The 23,298-nt window shown below is 38.7% G+C and overlaps 1 protein-coding gene across 8 annotated transcripts in view; it reads left to right on the top strand.

Moving 5' to 3' along the window:
- The window catches only part of MGMT (O-6-methylguanine-DNA methyltransferase), a 369,933-nt gene that overhangs the window by 236,840 nt on the left and 109,795 nt on the right, over positions 1-23,298 (top strand). For all 8 annotated transcript variants that reach the window (XM_078853849.1, XM_078853847.1, XM_073354042.2 and 5 more), the window contains one exon: positions 20,169-20,329. In XM_078853849.1, the coding sequence (XP_078709975.1) occupies positions 20,169-20,329 (161 nt within the window). The remainder of the gene's footprint in view (positions 1-20,168; positions 20,330-23,298) is intronic.

The following is a 23,298-nucleotide window of genomic DNA, read 5'->3' as shown; positions in this document are numbered from 1 at the left end:
ATTGGCAGGGAATTTTCAGATCTTAATATACCAGGCATGCAGGAGGAGGGAGACTGGCTGAAAGAAAAGAAAACAGAATATAACAATTATGGGGATTTATATTGCCGGTGCTGATTTTCAGAATAAGAAAGCAATCGAGTCCTGAGGTTCAGCAGGCTAACACAAACACGCTGCCCTTTACAGTACATTTCTGGACCTTCTTATATCACTCCTTCCTTGGAGATATGACCAAATCTTACTACCACATTGGTCTTTCAGGCATGTGGCCAGGTCTCATTAAGATAGTTGGTCAACATCTAGTCTTAGCCTTATGAGAAAATACTAATCAGCAGTGCTGACATTTGACCAAGCATGTATAGGACTGTGGTTGTCATTTGGTTAGGTTCTGTCTTTTGTGGATTTAGAGAATTTCTCCTTCAATGGATATTTTATTAGATCCTAGAAGGATGGTGACTGAATGAGATGGAATAAGTGGGACAGAGATGATCGCTGTGTAGTGCAGCTATCAGAGATGCTAGAGATGCTGTAGTGAACCTGATGTCTTGAAATGCTATTTATTTTGATAGCCTGGCACTCAGTTCAATTGGTCTCAGGATCAGGCCTTTCAAGAGGGATGCACTGTGTATTCACAGGAGCTATCTTTTCAACTATTTGATTACAAAAATGTACATGTTCAGCTGCTGAAACAGGAGATCATTAGTAAGCTCCTGCGCTAGCTCTGGAGCAAGGGGTATTAGGATAGATAAGTGCACTGAGCAATTTAACTCTGGACTGTGCAGCTTATTATAGTTCTGCAGCTTTAAATAAAGCTTAATAAAGCTTTTGCAGCTCTGTCAATATATGTGCTCCAGCAAAAGAAACTTACTTACACTCCTGGTAAAATATGCTGAATTATTAAGCTTTGAAAGTAAAATACCTGTGGTTCCAGCAAATTACAAGTTCCACTTTCAAAGCTATAGAACCCAAATAGCTCCCGAGTTTTCTTTTCCGGATTTTTTTTTAAATAGGGGAAGTTAATCTAATATTGCTACAAGATGTGAAATGTTCTCAAAATTTATGAAATCCTAAGAAATTAAGATTTTACCTGCAACATTAGTGTAGCACATTTCAGATATGGAACTTATATACCTGTTTTTCTTGTTATATGTACACTTAGTAAATGCCATAAATATATACCATGGGATGTGGAATGCTGATGAGTTACATTGCATTAGAAGCACTAACTTTTAGAATTTCTTGAATGTTGAGCCCTTGATTTCACAGTCTTCACTAATGTTAGATTTCAAATTTAGTTTCCCTTTAAAAGAAAGGAAAATTGTATTTCACTTCAACCAAATTAGCATATGCTAAAGTACATATTGCCTTGTCTACACAGAAGTTAGAATGTCTTTGTTAGAGCATGCTACCTTCTAGTCAAGACAAAGCCTTAGACATATCCCTTGATAGTTCCCACGTAGGGACCTGCTCACCCACAGGGGATGGGGAGGTAGCGCCACCCAGGCCAACTCCACCCCCAGTCGCAGCTCTGCTCCCTACCTCAGGCCAGCTCCACCTCCAGCCCAAGCTCCTCTGCACAGCCAACTGCACAGCAATGGGGGTGGGAGTGAGGACAGATTCAATTACTGGTGTGTGTGGGGGGGGGGGGAGTGACAGGAAAAGTTTGGGCATCGCTGCTTTCGACACAGACATTGCTCCCCAGCAAAGACAGTCCAGGAGCATGAAAATAATCTAGCAGGAATATGTGGCCTGGCTTTTTTGTGCTACAGTAAATGCTTCTCTCTTTCTGCACATGTGTGTAACATAACTAAATTTCCTCAGTTACGTAGCCTTTGATTGGAAAAGACGGAGGGTGGAACTAAGTGGAGTTTGATAACCCTGGACTTAAGACAATAGTTTCTGGGATAGTGGCCAATTACAGGGAGGAAGTAAGGGCTGAAATGTGGGGAGACAGGCAACTGCACAAGTCAAAAGAACTAAATATCACCCTTTAACGTAGTCTTTTCAATGCCAGTGACAATATTTCTGATTAAAACAATTAAAGTTTTATTCAGTTTGTTTATTACAGTGTTAGTAATCTGGAAAAAGATTTATAGTAATAATTTTCATTTTTTTTTCTACTGTTAAGATTTTTTTTTATTACTGTGCCTTTGCCAAAAAACGCATTTTAAGAGCTTGGATTCAAAATTAAATATGACCTCAGTGCTTTAAAACACAATTACAATAACTATCCATTTAATAGTTCCTTAAGATTTTTTTTTACTATTGACATATGCTCAATATACTTATGTCAGTTATTAAATACATTATTTTATGCTATGCTAGCCAGTTAATATATTCCAGCTGCTGTAGTAAATATGACCAAAGACAAGGTATGTTGAGGAAGTGTTACATAAACCGCTTCCTAGATTAAATTGCCACATTGTCTAATATAACATGCCATACATAGGTAAAGAAAAAAACCTGCCATACTTGATAACAGAGAAATGTGTATTATTTATATGGAACAGAACAAGCCAATTTTCAAGAAAGGCACTTACGTGGCAAGGTTATTTATTAATGAGATAGTACACAAGTTAATGGAACTGCAACACAGATTCACCTAAAGCCCAGTGGAGAGCAATCTCTAGGCACAATGCACATTTTTTGAAAAAAGATGCTGCTGTGCTTCAGAAAATATTTAGCCATCATATAAAATGCAGAGTTACATAAATTATAATGTTGCATCACCTCACAGGTATAGGTCCTGATCCAAGTAGCTACACTCGTATGACCATGTTGAGTCCTGTTTACTTCAGTGGAACTTTGTATGCACTTAAGAGGCTGCCAGTACAAATTCCTTTGTAGGATCAGGACCATAAACTGCAACTTTGATTGAATCCCAGATTACCCTCTCTGGTGACTTCCCATATACACTTTTAAGAGTGGATTTTTGTCCATAGGCTGGTGGAAGGTTTCATCCAACTCAGAGGAGCTACTGAATGTATCAAGTTGTACCATGCTGTAGCTTCAACAATAAATTGCAAATGGCATGAGCCATGAAAGCTGCCCTTCCCCAGACCTCTGGGTAAAGGAGAAGATATTCAGATGAATCTATTCACAGATCAAAAAAAGCTCATAATTAGGCGTAAGAGTACTGGTGCACCACTTTACAGCTTTTCCTGAACTACCTGGAGGATCTAACAAAGTTGTAGTGCAGTATTTAGCAGAATTTTAGACTAGAGAACCATGTCTATATAACCATCATAAAGGGGAAAAGTTCACTTGAATTGGGGTGCAAGAGAGAAATATGAAGCTTTTAAAGTAGGGGGGAAATTAATGGAGTTTATAATGTTATATACATTTCCCTGGTTGGGGTGATGGAACAGTTTGTATAGTGAGGGGTACGGAGAGCCATCGAACCAAACTGTATATGATTGAAATCACTTCAAGCCAGGGGGTACAGCAGCAACCTTAGTCCAGCACCTATGTTCCTAGTATTCAACAGTTAGAAAATTTATCTTCTGCTGTAGAAGTCATATGCTGCCAATGATTCATTATTTGCTTATATTTTTCATTTTTCTCTCTTTTTCAGCTGTAGAATACAGGATAAATCTATCTTGCACCAGGATCTGCCAGATTTTTGGACAAAGTTCAAAAAGACTTGCCAAAATCTAGATAAAATTTCCCTGCCTTTTTCCCCCCTTCAATCCTTCTATTACATCACCTTTACCTGCCCACCATACCCTCAGATTCCCTCCTCAAATCCAAATACGGCTCTCTTCTTAGAAAGTTTCTGCATCCCAGCAGCTAAGGCAGCCTCCCTTTCAACTTCCCGTCTGTCTGGGACTTCCCACTTAGTTGAACTCCAGAGAGTATGTACGATTTCAGAACTTCGGTCATACCATGCATACCAGAGCACAACTGTGGTAAAAAGTTGAAGAGCTTTGGGCCCAGTAGACAGACTTTCAGACCTGATGCGCCATGCAGATTCCCATGGGTAGGGAGCTACAGGCAAGACTGATGAGGAAGGAATCAGGGCATGGGCTAGAAAACAGTGAGTAGGGATTCGACTCATGAAGAGGGGAGTTTGGCTGAAATGGTTTGGTTAAAGTATACCTAAATACCCAGTCTTTTGGAGGCCCCTTTTGGCATTGGAGTTTACAGAGTCTTATTTTAATGATAATTAACTGTAAATGTTTTTTTAAAACAGTGCCTTTATTGTTTTTGTCAATGCACCCTACTGTTTTCAGTACAGTGATGGGAGCCGGCTTAGTAACTTGTAGAAAAGTGGAGCTTTTCTTTCAGCTTAAGTAAGATGTAAATAACATATACAGTACACTTAGGTGATCTGGTGGCCTACTGTGCTGCCATGCAGGGAATTGAAGTTGAGGATCTCTGCTGGCATAAGCTGGAAGCACTGAAGCAGCGTGCTTCACAGTCTTATGTCACTCCCCAGCAAATCCCTCTGGCTGGCTGAAGGAGTTCATTGCTTTCAAAGAGCTTCTTGAATGAGGACTGCAGTATGCTTACTCAAATGCTGGTTTGTATGCTCAAATTCCCCCACATATGTAGATGCAATTGAAGCATATACAAACACAGTGAATGGTTTTGCACATGAAATAGTGAGGGTGCAGTTACATGGACCCTTGGAAAATACACAGGTCCACAGATGTGTTCAAAGACAACAAATAAATGCTTTGCAGCTTGTTATTCCTGCCTATGATAACTTATGTTGAACCACGGACTTCTGTGATGTGTATTTGAGGAATAGATGGTAGGCAGCAAAGTGAATTTTTCAGTTGGTATTAACATTTTGGGGAAACCGTAGTCCTGCCAACATCTAGTGAGTTGCAAATGTAATTGAAGGATCAAGAAAGACTGAACGTTTTGTAGAAATGTACTGAGATAATAAAAAAACCAACAACCCACTAACTTACTCACTGAAAGTAACCTTTTGAAGAGCCTTCTGAGAGGTCTATCCCTTCTAGTCTGATCTGGAATCCTTGGGTGATTATGCCTAAGGACTTGGTCTTCCATGTAGAGCATGTGGGAAGGTTAGAAAGTCATGGACAGCCCCATATCTGACCAACTCTTTGCTCAAACCATCAGGGTTTCTCCTAAGCCTAGTCTAGACACTGAAAATGAATGTGTCTTTGGCAAATGGTAGCTAACGCATGTTAGTTAACACATGTAGAACCCGGTGCAAACAAAGACTGTGGTATCTAAAAATGTGTTAGTGGGTTGTGGTCAATGCCTATTGTCAATTTTTTGCTTTATTCTGACTCACTGAGCTTCCCAGCAGTATTCATATCTTAGGTTTGAGATAGAGATGAGCTTGCTTCTCCCTGTCTGTGTCTCCAGTATTACAGATGTCTATCCACCTTTCTCCCTATACCCATTACAGAACTCATAGGCTGCCACCAGCAGTTGACACAGAATTATATCTGCTGTCTTGCAGCAAGTGCTGCCTCACCTCTCTTGGATGTTTCTGCTGGTCAACAGAAGCAGTTGAGAAGTCCCGTATTTGTTAAGAGGAAGAGGAGAAGATTTGTGAGTGCCCCAAACACTCAAAATATTTTTTTTAAGAAGGGCCACATCCTGATTACTTCACACCCTTTAAGTCTGGTTGAATCAGTGTGATCAGTCATGTGAGTAAGCATAGTGGGATTTAGCCCATAATAATTATTCCTTTTTTTTTTTAATTAGAACCAAAGTTTTTCTTTGACTCAACTTCATGTTTTCTAAAAAGTGAGCTTAGTGACTCTAGCAACTCTTCACATGAACTCAGAACTTTGATAAAATCTTAATCCGGTTAGGATCTTCAAGCAATTTAAAATGAAAAATGAATATTTGGTTTCCTTTCTGATTTTTTTTTAAATCAAAACTGCAGCACCCTGTAGGACCCATGGGCAAGTTTGATTTCAAATAAATTATTGACAAAAGTGGCACAAGGGAGCTTTACCTAATGAGAAATTGGCATTCCCATAACTGAGTCGTCTTTTGCCATGCAAGTGGATGCCTGGCTGGTACACAATGAAAGGCTGCAGAAATCTAAAATGAGCAGAAATTGCAGAAAAAGGGAACCCTTGTATGAAGAAACTTTGGATTTTTTCCAAGTCAGATATGGGGCTTGCTTCATTGCCTAAGGTTAGATGTTAAGAAGCAGACCCAAGTCACAGTGCTGGGCACACTGGTATACTCCACTAGCTAGAAGGGGCTAAGAATACTGCAGGAGCTGATGCTCTTAACTAGCAAAGCAAAAGCTGAACCTCGGTTTTGGTTTTGGTTTTCAACAGCAACAGCTGCTGCACATTCACGTGCCACGTTGATCTCAGCTGAATCCTGGTCACTAGAAAGAGGCATGATTTAGGAGTGTGAGCACAAGACTGGGAGACAAACTCTTGAGTCCTAATCTTGGCTTTGATATTGACTCCTTTTGTGTTCCTGATCAAGTCACATGGGACAAACTTTGGCACCAAAAGCTAGACTTTGTAATCTATATTTAGACATCTAAATAAGTGTTCTAATTTTCAAAGGTGCTGAGCAGCTGCAATTGCCACCAATTTCTGTGTGTTTTGTGGATGTTCAGCACTTCTGAAAACTTTATGTAATGGATTTAGAAGCCTGACTGTAGGCACCTAGGTTTGAAAATAGGCTTCTTGTCAAATTCTCAAAAGTGGCTTCTAATTTGGGGTGTCTTTATTTTTGGCTGGTTTTCAAGGGCTGAGCACCTGCAACTGCTGTTGACTTTAGTTGGAGTTCTGGTTACTTATCACCTCTGAAAATCAGGTCCTAAAGTGAATCAAGGTGGACACCCAAGGTGGACACCCAATATTAGAGGTCATTTTTGATCATTCAAACTTGAACTTCTCTGCCTCAGTTTCCCCCATCTGGCAAATGAGGATTTATAATGCCTAACTTTCAGAAGTGTTGTGAGGATATTGTAAACATTAATATTTTCAAAATGCTTTGGAGATTATGAAAGTGCCAGGTAAATGCCATATAGTACTTTTAGAGCCAGTTGTGATACCATCTTGATACAGGAATGAGAGAAGTAACAATATAAACTCTAGTGAAGGTGTAGATTTCGCTCAGACCACCTAGCTGTTGACCGAACTCCAGATACCATGATTCATTCATGTTCCTACTATGTGAAAAGACCCCAGTGTTGGCTAGTGGTGGAAGGGTGGGGCAGACTGAGATCAGACAGTAATAGATGGGGGAGAGAACTGATTGGGAGCAGTAAGTGGGAGGATTGGGGGAAGTGGGATGGACTGGGAGCCAGTTGAGTTTGGAGAGTGGAAGACCTGCAATGGAGAGACTGGGGTGAGGCTCTTGGGCAGGGGTGTGCAAGAAGGGAGGACTGGGAATGGGTGTAGGAGGGGGAAATTGAAATCAGATGGCACCCCTATCTTTTTGGAGTGCTTGGCTTTGCAACCTTACTTACACCCACCCACCCACCCACACACTGTGTGTGGTATTGTTTTTTGTTTTCCTTGAACAAACATATTGTCTTCAAAAAAATTTAAAAAGTCCACCCTTCCACTAATGTTTTATTTCCTCTATTGGCCTACAATACAGTATCCCAGAACAGGATCTTGTTTGAAATCTATGTCTCTCTCTCTCTCTCTCTCTCTCTAGGATTCCGATCAAAACTCTAATGGCACAGAGCAATTGGTAACATTTAATGACCTTCTGCACTATCAGTTGAGTCTTTTGGGCATTGAAATTGATTTTCCTTATCTTGGCATGTGAAGACAGGAGTCTGATTCTCCTCAGATCTCTAACGAATATTTTATGGCACACACCAACAGCACAGGATATCTAGGCAACAGCTTTCTGGGCATCCAAGTGACAGGATTAGTAGCTACCCAGAGGCTGGTCTCTTAAACAACTTATTCTCATGTAGGTGGCTACCTTTTATGCCCTGATCTTGCAAACACACGTGTTTTAATCTTAACCATGTGAATAGTCCCACTGAAGTCAATAAGACTACTCATGTTAAAGTTAAGCATATTTATGTTTTCAAGATCAGGGTCCTCATTACAGAAGACCAATAAAGGCTAGTTGGTGTGAAGACTGAAATATTTTCTGCATGTAGTCTATAAAGGGAAACTTCTATGTATTTGAAATCCCTTTTCAAATTATGGTGTCCAAATTTCTGATTTGGGCTGATGCATACTTGTTTATTTCGGGGTATTCACATGAAGGAGAGATACTAATTAATGCAAAGTTTCCAACCACAAAGATCCCCTGGGAAATAAAATACTTGGGTAAATACCAACCAAAAAAAAACTCAGTAGAATTTGCAGTATGTCACAGAATGACTCTTATCAAGTTTAAAATTTTTAAAGATATTCTTCAGTAAATGTTCAACTCTCATTCTCAATAAAGTCTTTAAAAGAACTATAATAGAAGTATTTCAGCAATAATTTCAAGTTTGGGGTGTGTTTTTCCATTTATTTCAACTCTCCGTTTTTAATCTTTTATTGCTAATGTACAGACATTTCATTTATAAGAAGCTAAATTAAACTACGTAAGAAGAATGTGCCTCACATGGGTTTTAAACTTTAAAAAGCTGCTTTGTTCGTTGATTCAGTTGTGAAAAACAAACACAACATAGACATAAGGCTATTTGAACTCTTTATTTGCCACATTTACAATATTAATAACACTGTTTCTAGAAGTTGTCACATCATGTAAAAGATCTTCATTCCAGACTGTCTTTTGGGGCCAAATTGAGACTGGATGCATGCATTTAATAAATTGTAGTCTCAAGTAGTCATTTTTGTAAATAATTAGCTTCCGTGAAAGAATAAGTTAGCATATTGTATGCATCTAATGTTGCAAATGTACATACAGCAAACTTTCCTATTAATCAACAGTCAAGCACTGTAAGTTGGGTCTCATACATAATGAATTGTGCTTAAACCTCATGGGTTTCATTGTTAGAAAAATAAGAGAAAACACAAGTGTAGTAAGCTTCTGAATAAAATTTAACTAGATTGCTCTGCATCCTGTAATTGTTTTCAAATCATTAGGGACTAGATAATTCATCTGCAGTTTTGGGGGTTTTTTTGTCTTCATCTATCAAAGAAAGACTATTTATATGACGTTAAGATGTCGATTAAATACATTTTTTTAAAATGTTCACATTGAAGCTTGATGGTACATCTCTTAGCTAAACATATTTTTCAATTTTATACATCTTTCTTTAAGAAAATCTGGTTGGCTGAGTGAATATTTGAAGTCTTGTTGCAATGCTGGTTTCATGCTTTAATTACTACTGAGTTGTACATGTGAAAAATATGATGCCGCCCATTTCTGTAAGCAAAAACCATTTTGATGCATAGGCTTTGAAACTTGTACTTAATGGATGATACAAATAAAGATTAAAATATTAAGACAGCTTATTTACACTTAAGCCTTGTTCCTACAGACAGGACTAGTCCTTATTCACAGAGAGAATCCCATTGACTTCAACAGGTCATCTCCCATGGATCATGTGAGCAAGGGTTTGTGTGGCAAAGTTAAAAATTGCCGTGAGGTAAAATAAGTGATCATTAGGAATGTTTTGACAAAATGTTTTTTTATTGGAAAATGCTGATTTGTCAAAAACAAAGGTTCCTGTGAAAAGTTATCAGTTTCAATAAAACTTTCTCATCGAGAAAGTTTTCATGGATCCTGGATGGGATTTGTGATCAAAGTTTGTGTGTACGCCTGCCCATCTGTGTCTCCATGTTATTCATCTGGGATGTGGGAGACCCAGATTCAAGCTCCTGCTGTGCTGAAACCAGCAGGCTATAGAATCAGTCTCTCTTTCTCTGGCCAAATGAATATTTAATTATTTGTACAAAGTGGAATACCTGCAACAAGAGAGAGTCAACCCAGAATATTGGTTATTGCACTGACCTGGAATATGGAGGTTCAGGTTCTTGCTCTGAATTCGGCAGAACAGAGACTTGAACTAGGGTCTCCCATATCCGAGGTGACTACCCTAACTGTTGTGCTCTTGTCTGTGCTGGGGTGGGTCTCTCTCTCTCTGTCTCTGAAAAATTTCATAAGGTCTTGGTTTTGTCCTGATGCAAAACAGGAAATTTTCAAAATCTCAGATTTTCGCAGGACATGAAAAAGTATCCTGCTCAGCTCCAGTGACAATATTCAGTGACACAATTTTTATTGAATCACATCTTAAATCTACAAAAAGAACAGGAGTATCCTGTTCTTTTTGCAGATACAGATTAACACGGCTGCTACTCTGAAACCTATCTTAAAGCTAGTAACACTATGTTGATATTATAATATTTAAGTCATCAAACATGTCTCTTCCATAATGATACTGAACAAAGCAGATTCCCATCATGTGTCGGTGCTCTTGCACATGCACCCAAGTTCAACACTTTAAAGCTGTAGAATCCAGCTCTGGGTATATCACATCAGTTCCTGTCTTGGATTTCAGATGCCTTCGGGTGCTTGAATCACAAGTTCCTCTCTGAGCACAGTTGGTGGGGACATTCCTTTAAGATTGTTATACTATCTGCCTGGCCTTATTGGTGTAGGCTGGTTGGTGAGTACCTAAGGCATTGTTGAAACATGCTTCATTCCTGGAGGCAGCTATTGCCTACTGGAGCTTTGTTAGTAACTTCATGTGTCTGAGAGAGAGGATTCGCTGAAGCTAACAGGTATCAGAAAGGACCATGCAATACTGTCTGAAAAAGTATTTGTGATAACCGTGAAATGTTTCTACGTGGGAAATCCTTCATGAATCCTTAAGTCTCAGGGTCATTTAAAGTCTTTCTCATGTCATCAGTGTTATCGGAAAACTGTTTTGGCTACTAGACTGTTTAAAGACATCCTCAACTCTTTCCTAAAGTGGTGACAGAATTCCACTTTCAGTCACCCAGAAAATATTTTCCTTTCCACCTGTGTGCTGATTTCACTACGGTCTTTTCCATAAGCTTGATGTTAAAAGGCCCTTAAGGTTTTATCTATAGTCAACTAAAGCCCTTACAAAGTCCATCCACATTTTTATTTTTGTTTGACATTAAATAGGTTCTGTAGTCTCTAACAAGGCCATGCCTAAATTGCTGTCAGATTGCATCACACATTCTTGCAGCCTAGCAAGACTACAAGGTCACGTCAAAGCCTATTCTTTATAGTGCATGTCTGCTACAGCAACAGGTCTCTGGTCTTTTTCCCTTAACAAAGAGATTAGCATGGCAGCCACATGGAGTTCTTTACACATGTTCACAAAACACTTGTCTAGGTTGGGCCTCAATTTCAAATTAGGACAGAGAATGTTAGAAAACTTCTCTTTGGGTTGGAAGTCCCAAAACACTCTGGTATATTTATTGCATATTGTATTACGTTTTTCCCCTTTTCTAGCTGGCTTTGGGTGTAATTTTATCCCGCTCTTCAAATAAACAGAAAAGCCTCTATTGTTTGTTCTGGAGTTATTACCCCTCTATTTTGAAAAGAAAATAAGTTTGCTAGTGTTACTGGGCAAGGTACCTTATATTTGTCTATATTATAGTGTCCCAGTTAAATTATTCCTAACAGAGATTCTTTTATCACTGTTGCTCATGAAGATAATTCTGAGAATTGATGAGCCTTTGGAATACACCAGATTGTGCAAAATCAAAATATGCGTTTTGAAAAGAAAGAAACCACCACTTCCTGTACAGGGTTATTGATTTCTCTCTCACGCAAACCAACTTGTACATACACATCAAACTACAAAAGCTGCATATTGTGCTATGCTGTAAAATATACTTGGATATTTCCAGAAACAAATTATGAAATTTTCTATTAGAGATCCTTTAATATGCATGTTTGCCAAGTAGTTTTGCCTGTTAGTTGGTTATGAGAGTGTTTTTGTTGAAATTGAGGTTAAGAAACCTAGGGGAACTGGAGGATTTGGTAATGGGGAGGGATTAGGATTAAACTGTTCTCACAAGATTGGGAAGGATTTGGAAACTGAGTAGTGAGGTTTAGGGTTCATTTCACAAGACAAAGGGAGCATTTCCTTTCTCTTTTTTCTTACTTTCTCCTGTTTGCCACTCTTGCCCACCCTTTGTGAAGATAGTTCTTGGTTTCTTTCTCAGGGATCACCTCCCATCCACTGTTCTCAATGTCTGTCTTCACCTCCTTGCATCAGATATGATGGCACTATGCAGTTTCTTCCTAGCTCTTTGTTGTTCCAGGTACAGAGGGGGGACCCGTGTGGCTACATGTCACCTCCTCAGGTGTGACGGGTTTGATTTTTTTTTCAGTACTTTACACACCTGGTTGGGGGGTAAACAAGGAGTAAGAGAGCAAAGAGAAATCTTGGAATTGCCACAAGAACCAGTGGCATGCCTGGCACCAGATTCCCCCTGCTGTGCCCTGGTCTGTAAGAAACTATCGCTCTGAGGGCAGAGAAGGGAAAATTTTCTGTAGGGCCCCATGGCATCTCAGCAGTAGAGACATTCTTAAGGCCATATTCTTAGCATTAAGGTCATAGAAAGCCCCAGAGTCCTTGTTCTTAGAATCAAAATATATTTAATACAAAAATATTGTTCATATATAACAGGGTTAATGGTTAAATGAATACATTCAAGGGATGTTTAGGTACTGAAATATTATGTTTAGGTACTGAAATAAACATACAATGTGACAGGACTGAATGTTTGCAGACCCTTACATTTGCCAAGTCTCTAGGGATAGCAGGATGTCTCAGACCAATGTATGATCTCACATGCCATATGTGCAGCAGTATCAAAATACAACAAGGTTAGTTAGTAATGGAGTGGCAGCCTTAATTCAGAGATAACTTATTTTAATCACATCTTCAATGTGATACAAAAAATATAACAACAAAATGCTCTTTCCGTTGACATCTTGTTGATTTTTCAGGTCTTTATCCTTATTTCCAAAGGGACTACTTTATGATTATTCCATTGATATAATAAATATGCAATTATCTGAATCTATACCCATGGTCATTTGCTAACTGCACACTTATGGGATAAGGAGTAGAACTTGCCATTTTTATTCTTGTTCGATTTATTTCAACAACTTCAAATAAAGGAGAATCTCCATTCACTCCCAGCTCCTTTTTTCAGGCTAACCACTAGAGGTTGAGGTAATTATTACCGAGTGATAAACCCTTGAACATGCCTGATTAGATACAGTGGAAATTAGCATTATATGCTAACAGTACCTATTGTATTTAACAGTTGCAGGTGCCTGTGTAACATTCTTAGAATGATTTGATCTATGTTTACAATGATTCTGCATCCTAAGAAAATTGCCATTTGAGTCATTGTGGTGCATTATGTTTTATTTTAAATGACAACGCAAGGTCCATTTTAGAATGTTTCAGTTAAATTTTATTCGACTTACTGAGGAAAAAAAAAAAGGGATACCACTCAGGAAGCTTTAAATAAAAGCCACACCAATTTGGAATATGGTTAACCACTGTGGCATTGTATCCCTAAACACAGTAATCAGCCTTCTTTGCTTCTCATAATGGGAAGGCATTTAGAAAACTTCAGAAACTTTCACATGCACATACTAATATCTAACATTTCCTCAACAATGGTATTGAAGCCAGCTTGCTGTTTACATACTTGTTTTGAAAGTATTTCTAAGTTTGCCAATAGTTGCATGTGTCTTGGAAGATGCCTTATTAAACTGAAACAGATGTTTTTTTATATTTTTCCTCTGTTAAAAACACACTGTTCCTTTCTATTGTTTCATGTAAAAAATACAATTCTTAGGAGAATCTAAAAACGGGTAAGAGAACCTCACCATCCTCTGTTTTGTAGGAGCAGGGGCCCAGTTTTTAGTTGTGAGGCTTACAGAAAGCAAAGCCAATAGAACCAGTCATGGAGTATAGTAAAAAGAACAGTATAACACAGCTGTTGCATGTGTGAAGTGGGGTGGTAAGACACTAGAGTGAACTAAACCAGTATTGAATTCCCCAGGCCAGTGGCTGAACTTTCATGAATGTCTTGTACATTACCACAATTGAGAATCAAACTGAGATATTTGATCTATAGGCAGCTGCAAACCCTAGTGGATCCAAAAGGGAGCCTCCTCCTGGCCAACCTGGTAGGAACTGTGCTAAGCTTGTCTCAGCCGGAAGTTGCTCTTTGTATGTTGTGCAGCAGCAGCTCAGCTGGTGATTAGCATTGCGGAGATTTTTGCTATTGGGCTAAGGCACTGTGCACTCACTAGTGGAGCGGTGAGCAGCAAGTTTCTAGATTTTAATATAACAAGCAAGGAGTTATTATTTGTATGCTCTGCTTGCTGGGAAAATCCAGAGATGATTTTTTGAGCAACCATGTGGTGCTGAACTTGATGATAATTTGGATTTCTGGATTCTGCTGTAGGAAAGTCTTTAGAAGCCCCTCTGTCATAGGTGTAGCTGCTGTGGATACTGTCACACCACAGTTATGTTAATAAGAGGGAGAACAATGATGAGTAATACAAGACTTTAAAAAGAACAAGAATAACTTATTTTTAAGTAAAAACAAGAGGAGTCTTTGTGGCACCTTAGAGACTAACAAATTTATTTGGGCATAAACTTTTGTGGGCTAAAACTCACTTCATCAGATGCAACATTTTTAAGTGGACATTTTTGTTACCCATACAAAAAATTAGATTGTTTTAGGTTATGTCAACTATGTTAAATGTCGTGTCATAAATCCTTACTTTAGGATCAAAGTCCATTTAACAGCATTTCATCCATGAATAGTTATTTAATACCAACAGAGAAAGAGTTAAAAAGAAGATCTAAAGTAGAAATGTGCAGGGTAAAGCAAAGGTTGAGATCTTTAGCACTAGCATAAAAAATCAATTTAAGATAAATTTTACTACTATAAAAATTCTGCAAATGTCCTTTTAAAAGTGGGAAATGCTAAGAAATACAGGTCACATTTTAATTCAGTTGGCAGACTAGAAATATAGCAAGAAATGGAACTTGTATCCTCCAAGGATGCTGGACAGCACCTAATTCCATTTGCTAACCTAAGCAAGTATAAAGCTTTACATCCCCAATAAGAGCATTGGTAATATAGGAAAATGCAGAACTCCCCTTCCCCCCACACCCCAAAATGCATTTTAAAAGAATGCTTTTCATTATACTAGCAAGGTTGCAAATAAAATGTGTGGCTTTTTCTTTTGAGGGAAGCCAATGAAATCCTTTAACAGAAAGGCAAAACAGTATATTTCAGTGAAAAAATATGGGCAAATCTGCCACACTTGGACACAAGAATACTGTTCTGAAATGCTTTTAAAATGTTTATGTGGTACCTTCATCAAGCTAACGTACACATAGACCTTTCCAATTAAACTGACGGTTATTGCTTGTTGAGAAAGCTGTGAAACTCACTGAAATAACGGCTCTTTAGTTTCTTGTCTTTCTTGGATGAATATGCTTATTTTATTTTCATGTGTAAAAATAAAAGTTAAGTTTTGTTATGTCGCAGCTCAAGATTCAAGCTGCCCAGAGGTATAGCATAGAACCTGTGGTTACTTTGGCTGTTATTTTGTTTGCTGTTGGCTCCTTGCCACTGGTGGCTGTATAGCCAAGGATTAAGGCCCTTTCCTTAGGGATCAGTGAGGGAAAGAACATTAACATAGAGGTTCCCCATCTTTTTGTTGATTCATTGCTGAAAGCTAGTTGCAAACATTTAGTGTAAGAATTAGACGGGTGTTTGCCTCCTAAAACTGAACAGGCAAGGACAGGAAGAAGCTGAGTAAGGGGAGCATGTATATAGTGCAGTACAAGGTGTTCAGAAACTTCCAAAGAAACATGAAACACCGAGTAAAAGAAACTTCACCTGAGGGAAAACATTACTTAATTCAGCTCACCTACTCTAAATTTGTTCTGATAAATGTTTTGGGGCTTCCTTTGGGTCACCTGTTGAGCAGGATATAGTGGGGCTTAACTGTGGCTATGAGTCTCAGAAACGTTGCTGGCTGGACGTTCTGTCTGAGCATCGATCCTCTAAAAGCAGCAGCTGTTGTAAAGTCAGATATTTTTGAAGGGTGGTAGCTTCAAGAAAGAAGGGAATGCCACTTTATACATCTCAGAATGGGAGGGGGGAAGTGGAGGAGAGAGGGCAGTAAGTCAGGTTGTATAGTTTATTTGCCAAAAAATGTAGTTTTGGTCAACCCAAAACTATTTGTGAATTTGATACGCATTTCTGAATAATTCCATACCAAAAAAAAAAATTGGAGGGGATGAAGGAAGATGAGAGAAGGCAGCAGCCTCTCTCATAACCTTTATCCCAATAGTTAGAGCATTCATCCAGGATGTGGGAGAGCTGAATTAAATTCCCTCTCCCAACTGGAGAAGGGATTTGAACTTGGATTTCCCTCATTGCAGGAGCAAATCAGAGTAACTAGGCTGTGATGTATTCTGGAGCAGGGCTCTCTCCATTTCTCCTCTTGCAGCTGCTCCACTTTTTATAAATAATTAGTCACTGGAGCAGGAGCTTGACCTTGGGTGTCCCACACCCTAGGTGAGTGCACCATAGCTCAGACAGTAGGCGCAGCAGATGTTGTAATTAAAGTACATTTTTAAAGGGAGAGGGATAGTTTGGCAGATCTGTATTATGTTGTTTATTCTAAAAATGGAACTAAGTCTAGATTGTGCCTTTTGGCAAAGCCTCAAGCAAGGGGTGATGCATATACCATAGCTCCCCAGCAATAGCCCAGGGGGCATTATGCCTCTGAAAAACACCCTTCTGAAAAACAGTACCATTTCTGTTTCCCACTTACTCTCTCTCCCAGGAGTAAGCGGTAATCGTTTTGCTTCTAGTTTATACCAGAAGAAATTTATGACCTCTGTGCCAGCTCAGCTGTGCAGGCTGGTGTGGTGGGAGATCGAGCCAAGACTCCGGCTATTCCTCACCCACTTGCTCCAGGGAGAGGGGATAATAAGTGAGTAGCCAGCACAGGGGTATAAGAAAGGTTCTTACTCTTCCCTTACTTCTCTTCATGTTTGAGTAGTTCAAGTCATAGCCTACCTATGACTATTAAGCAAGCAGATGTGATCCTGGGTGAGGTCACCAGAAACTTGAATGTGTATGGTGCCACTCTTGTTACATGGATCAGAGAAGTCCATTAATTTTGTGCTGTTGCAGATTTCAAGAGTTTTATTATTTTATTACAATGAAATATACTGAGAGAGTTCCTAGAGTCTCCAGTCATATAGACCTATTGTACTGGGGATATACAAACATAATATAAGCTAGTGCTTGGCCCAGAGAGCTTGCAGTCAAAGGCCCCAAGCCTTTGAAACTTATGTGAATAAGTTTATGTACATAAATAATCCCATTGAATTCAATTCTTTGACCAATATTTTTAAATCCCAAAAGAATATAAAAAGTGTACACAACTTTTACAAAGCACTACAACAACAAAACCCTCAAAATTATAGTCTGGCCATATAAATAGGGAGAAGAGCAACAAGTTTGCATTTAATAGGGAGGCTGCTGGCAAGCTAGATGCACAGTTGCATCTTCTTCCGTGTCTTCTGATTTTCTTTTGTTTTCTTATATGCCAAACAATCAATTTTTTAGCTTACATTTTTAATGCTTTTAACCGATTGTTTAATCATCTGTTGCATGCTGTCTATCTCCCTGGTATTTTAACTTTCCCACCTTTCTTTCTCCATTGTGCTATTATTATTATTATTCTCCATTATTTTCTTGCTATTCAGCAATGTGGCCTTCAGTGCTTAACAATTAGAAAATGACTTGGCATTGGGGAGAATTGCAAGGCCATTTAATCATGCACAATTCAAACAGATGAGGGTTTCACTTCTGAGAATAAACCCTAAAATAGCTTCTGACTGTACATCATTTATCCTATCCAGAGGCAGAGACAAGAGTAGGTGTCTGATTACATTGCTATCCTGTTGTTTTCAGTTTCATATGCATTTGTGGATCAAGCATTTGAGTTGGTTAGGTCTTGTTGCAGAGGTGCCTTGTGGCAAAAACAGACCTGGAGTCTTTTATGTCATTACTGATACATCACACAATTTTCATTTGCTTAGGTTTCCTATTAAGAGAAAATATTTTGTTAAGTGTCTGGTACTTTGGCATGCCGGGAAATTGTCTAGGGTTTCCTCCACAACCCCCATCTGAGTGACTGAAGGGACCAAATAGCCTTGCTTTATTTCCCCCAGTCCTGATGGGATTTTTCTATATCTTTATTACTACTAGGAGGATCCCCGCACTTTTACCTGCTTTTCACCTATTTCCACCCTCAACACTTTGCCTTGTAGCCGCCATTCTCCCATCAGAGAATTGGTCTGCTAAGTTTGTAGTACTGTCAAGGGAAATACTGTTGAGCCATGAATGGAGTTTCCTTTTCCTGGGACTGAGCATACCTGCAGGAGAAAACAAGAAACCAGGACTGGAATCTGTACAGGTGGTCCCTTGTGACAGCAAAAGCACCCTGAGTAGTCCATGAGGTAATTTCCAAACAGTCTGTTTTACAATAATCAGAAAATTGCTGGATGCTTTATCAGGAAGGATAATAAACACTGGGTGCTGGAAAGTTTTTGGCAGGCTTAAAGAAGGTGTGGTTGCTCTTTTTGGCATTGATTCATGATGTCAGCTCTGTATATAATCATTCATAGATTATTAGAAGACTCCCACACACATCCTTTCTCCTCTATGTATTGCTAGTGGGGCATGTTAATTTTATTAGTACATAAAGACAAATTAATTCTCCTGAACTTTGAGAGACACCGGCAAAGGCTTCACTGTCCCACAGTGTTGGATGTGCACTGCCAGGAAAGCTCTTGTAGGGTTCTGGATCAACTTGCTTTACTCTGCAGAAAGTATACAGATTAGGAAGCAGAGTGACAGTCAGAGGAGAACTCCCCACTTTTCAACAGCCGATGTCCAAATGCTCTGTCACTGAAATCTCAAATGAGTATATTAGCTATGCAACATTTATGTACTTCGTGTTGCTCTAACTCAGAAATCAAGTGAATTGAATATTGTGCAATACGATGCTGCACACAATGAAAGCAAGACCCGCCAATTTACTGCCCTTCCCCCTCCCGCACCTACCCCTACACAAACCCCACATAGTCTTAACAGCAGGAAAAGAAGAAAATCATGTATGGGGCGGGGGGGAGTAAATCCTGAAATTTGTAGGCGCCATCTGCAATATTTGTTACATTCTGACATATTCTGAAAATCTAAGCTGTTATTTAAAAGCAAACTAATTCTCAGTTGCCTCCCTTCACTCCCACAAGTGGAGGGAAGCAGAAATCTGACAATAATAGCTGGAAAAGGAAAGTGCTGGTTGCATGGAATGCTATTTCCTTTCCTCTGTCCCACGGGAAAACTCCATGGTGGTTATCGGACTCTGCTAGGTGTCAGGGAGAAAGAAAGAGAGAAAACCTTATCCCTAGCGCAGCTATAACCACTGGGACAATGTTGAGGATATGTCATTTTACTATCCTGTTGATGGACTTGTGCATTTTCAGTTCTGGTGTCCCCTCCACCATTATTTACCCCCATCTCCCCCCCGAGCCTGTTTTTTTTACATGGTTACATCTGTGCGTGGTATTCTCCCCTCCCTAGGCAATGGATATCCAAATAGGTAAATTAAAAAAGAAAGTCCTATATTTCTCACAAATGTTGTTCTTTGTTCACTTTGTATTGTCATTGCAATTCTAAAGGTAATGAGGAATCTCTTTGACTACTGATGTTCTGAATTGTTTTACATGTGTCAGATTAGTAAAAGGCATTGGAGATAATGAATGGGATTAAATTACTGAACATTTTAATTAGGGGTGTGTGTCTATATGTAGTCTCAATACTTTAACAGGTATGAAATATTCATTTTTATAATGCAAATACAAAAATACGATATAGTATACATTTCTGTTCACCTGCACTGGAAAGTATATAACAATAAATATCACTCAGGCTTTTTGCTCCAACTAGACACAGAGCTGTGGCTTTATTGCAATTCCTTTTCTAATTTGATTTTCATTTTTCCTTATGTAGTAGCATTCTGTGTTTAGTGTTTATGAGAGGAAAAATAAGTCCATGTAACATTTAACGTTTTTCTTCCATTTAATGTAATAAGTATTTTCTCTGTGTCTTTAGCATGCTAAAATCTTCAGCAGCTTGGCTATTAAACTTATTAAACTAATGTTATCGCTTTTCCAGGACTAAGGAAGCCTCAGTTACTTGTGAGGTATGCGAAGGCCCAGAGGAAATGACAGAACCACTGAAACAGTGCACAGCCTGGCTTCAGGCCTACTTCTGTGAGCCCTTGATGACCGAGAAACTTCCTATGCCTCCCTTTCACCATCCAGTTTTTGAACAAGGTCTGTAACCAAGTAATACTTTAATATTTTATGTAAAATGTTTTGACTTGATTAACTATCACTTACATCACATTCTCATTTGGACTACACCAGTGTTGGACATTTTACATTGCTCTAAATAGAGCCTGCATGTAGTGTACTTTAGCTACCAAGGGTTGTAATTTCCAACTGCTCCAAATGGTTGTGTTAGTTTTGGCACAAGTTTCCATAATTCTTGGCAAAGACAGTAGAAATGATGCAGTTCAACTCTTGACGTTTGCTGGCTGAAAGGTTTAAATACGAACACATCTGAATGGCAGTAAATTTTTCAATAAGCCTATTGTTAACTTAAACTATCTTTTTGCCAACACAGGGAATGAGGCTTATAAATGGACAATTAGCCACTTCTATAAACACAGTTGGTGATAGTTATGTAACATTAGGTAGCTATGTTGTATCTTTTTTGATCAGTTTTAAAACTAATTCTCAAAATTATTACAGATGTTTTAATTTTTTTTAATAGGTACAAAGAGCAAGTATTCCTACCCAAGCAACAATATACATACATTTAAATAAACACATTGCTTAAGAGAGAAATTTCCCCCTTATCATGTTTTATTTATTGCTTTTTTTTCCTCAAGACATAAAAGTCAATTACATGAAGTGAAATTGTCCCCAGTAAAAATCACAGTAGTTTGCTTTCTGCAGTGGCCTCTTTCTTCTCTCTCCATGAACGTAATCTTTTGACTGTGAATAATATGTACATTTTAAGGGAATTGCATTTTAATTAAATATATTTAGAATGCTCTCTGAGAAATTAGGTTCCATAACGATGTGTTTATTACCCAGAAAAGGAAACTAGTAGCCTCCTTGTTATGCACTCTAACACAGCATTGATGTTTCCAATATAACCTTATCTTCAATTTCGCAGCCATAAAGATTCCAGTGCAGGTATAAGGGAAAATATGCAGTCTTTTTCCCTCCACTCCATGTTTCTGCACAATATGCAGCCAGAATGCAGCAAGCACCACTCTGTGAAGACAGAACAGAGGTGCCACTAGGAATGCCAGTAGTGCTGAATGGCCCATGGAGTTTGAGTCTGGGCAGCGTGGTGACCTACCATGTCCTTCTTTGTACTGCACTGTGCTAGAATGCAGCACTGAAGGAAGCACAATATGTCTCTCCAACACATCACAGCTTCTCCTGCTGTGCTGCTCCACATTTAGGAGTCTTAATTTGGGGTATAGCATGTAGGGTCTCATTTTCAAACATACTGTAGTTGCATACATTGCCTATGTTGCACCTACAAAACATGGCTGCATGCACATGTAAAACAGACATTGTCATGCACAAAATAGGTAATTGTACATGCAGTTAGTTGCACATGCACAAATGAATGCATATGCATGTTTTGTGGTCACAATTTAGGCTTCTGTGGTTGCAAATTTCACCTGTTCATTATTGCTTGTAATTTTTATTCAAAAACCATTCAGGTATTTATAAGTTTTCTTTTTGTTTCTTTTTCTGTTTGCTTTCTTTATTACTTTTCTGACTTAATCAGCTTTGACTTTAAAAATGAAATTTGGCAAGCAGTTGTTCTATGGTGTGATTGTTTTTAGAAGGGGAAAATAATTAAATCACTGTGTATCATGACTCTTTTTATTGAATTGATTAATGAATGTGATAGCAGTTATTTAAATGCAACAGCTGAGATTGTCTCGTTATAGGGCAAGTATTGAGTAAATAACATTTTAAACTTTTTTCTCATCCCCTTTTTGCATGACTATAAAGACTTAAATGGAGCTAATACAATATCACATTTTATACTGGATAAAAAAGTTTTTATTCAGAGATATTTGAATCTGTGTAGTTAATGAAATGGAGATGTAGAAGTTCTTGTTTATATCATCCATATTTAAAAAAGAAAATTTGGGTGTATACAGTAGACTGCTACAAACTGCAAAAACATTGAATTCAAAAATGTCAGTTCAGGGTTGTGCTGCTAAAATGTAGCTGTTAAGCCCATGGAATGATCACCTGAAAAAGTGCCACAGATTTTCCACTGGTTGGAATGAAGTAAAGCACTTTGACATGTTTCATTGCTGTTTAAAAATCTTTTAATATAGATCAGGGTTGAGGCACGCTGGTGGAGCAGGGAGGGGAAGGTTGCACGGCTGCTCTTCTTCCTGTATCTGCTCTTTGAATAAATAAGGTATTTCAGTCTCCAGGACTATCAACCAGCAGCTTGTATAAGCACTTTAAAATGAGCCCTTACACCACAAAACTCTGCTGGTCATGGTTTACGTGAGCAAAAAGCTCAGGATTCAAACTTTGAGCTTGGTTAATGAAATATAACAGTTCAAAATTCATAATTACAGATTTTATTTTAGCTACTGTTTTCAGGATCTTTCAGGATCCAGGTCCTACAGAAATTTGCCTTCATGGGTGATGACCCATGGTAACTTCATGAGCCTCCTGGGCTGTTCACCCACAGAGGCTACTCCTTATTCTAAGAGGAGTAGCTGCAACAGCCACAGAATGTGTAATGAGGCATTCTGAACCACTCCCTTCCTAGGAACAGCTGCTCTGATTTTGCTAGCCTAATTGCTCTATGGCAATTATGTCATTGTCAGTATTATTGGGAGAGTTCAGAGATCAGCCAAGAAGAGAAAAGAAAGATCCACTGAGGTAAAATACTTGTTTGGGCAGGAAGGGAGAATAAGCTGCCTCCTCCTTACTGATTTTTCTCCCTTTCCACTCTCTAGCAACAGCCAAGTAGGCGAGTAAATTCAGTAAAAAGCTGAATTAACTGCTGCTTCATATGCAGGGTTTGAAGGCCTTGAGAATTCAGTACTACAGAGTAAGAGTAAGGTTCTGATATACAAGAATTCTGCTTCTCCCAGGTGGGTCTGAAAGTCTTAGCTATGGAACAGGTGTGACTTTTTGGAGGTTAAGGCTTCTGCAGGAAGCCTACCTTTCATTGGCCTCCC

The sequence above is a fragment of the Lepidochelys kempii genome, chromosome 7 (genome assembly GCF_965140285.1).
Source record: "Lepidochelys kempii isolate rLepKem1 chromosome 7, rLepKem1.hap1, whole genome shotgun sequence".
NCBI classification, from domain to species: Eukaryota; Metazoa; Chordata; order Testudines; family Cheloniidae; genus Lepidochelys; species Lepidochelys kempii.
Note: the sequence above shows the minus strand (reverse complement) of the source record. Positions and strands in the feature narration are given on the sequence as shown.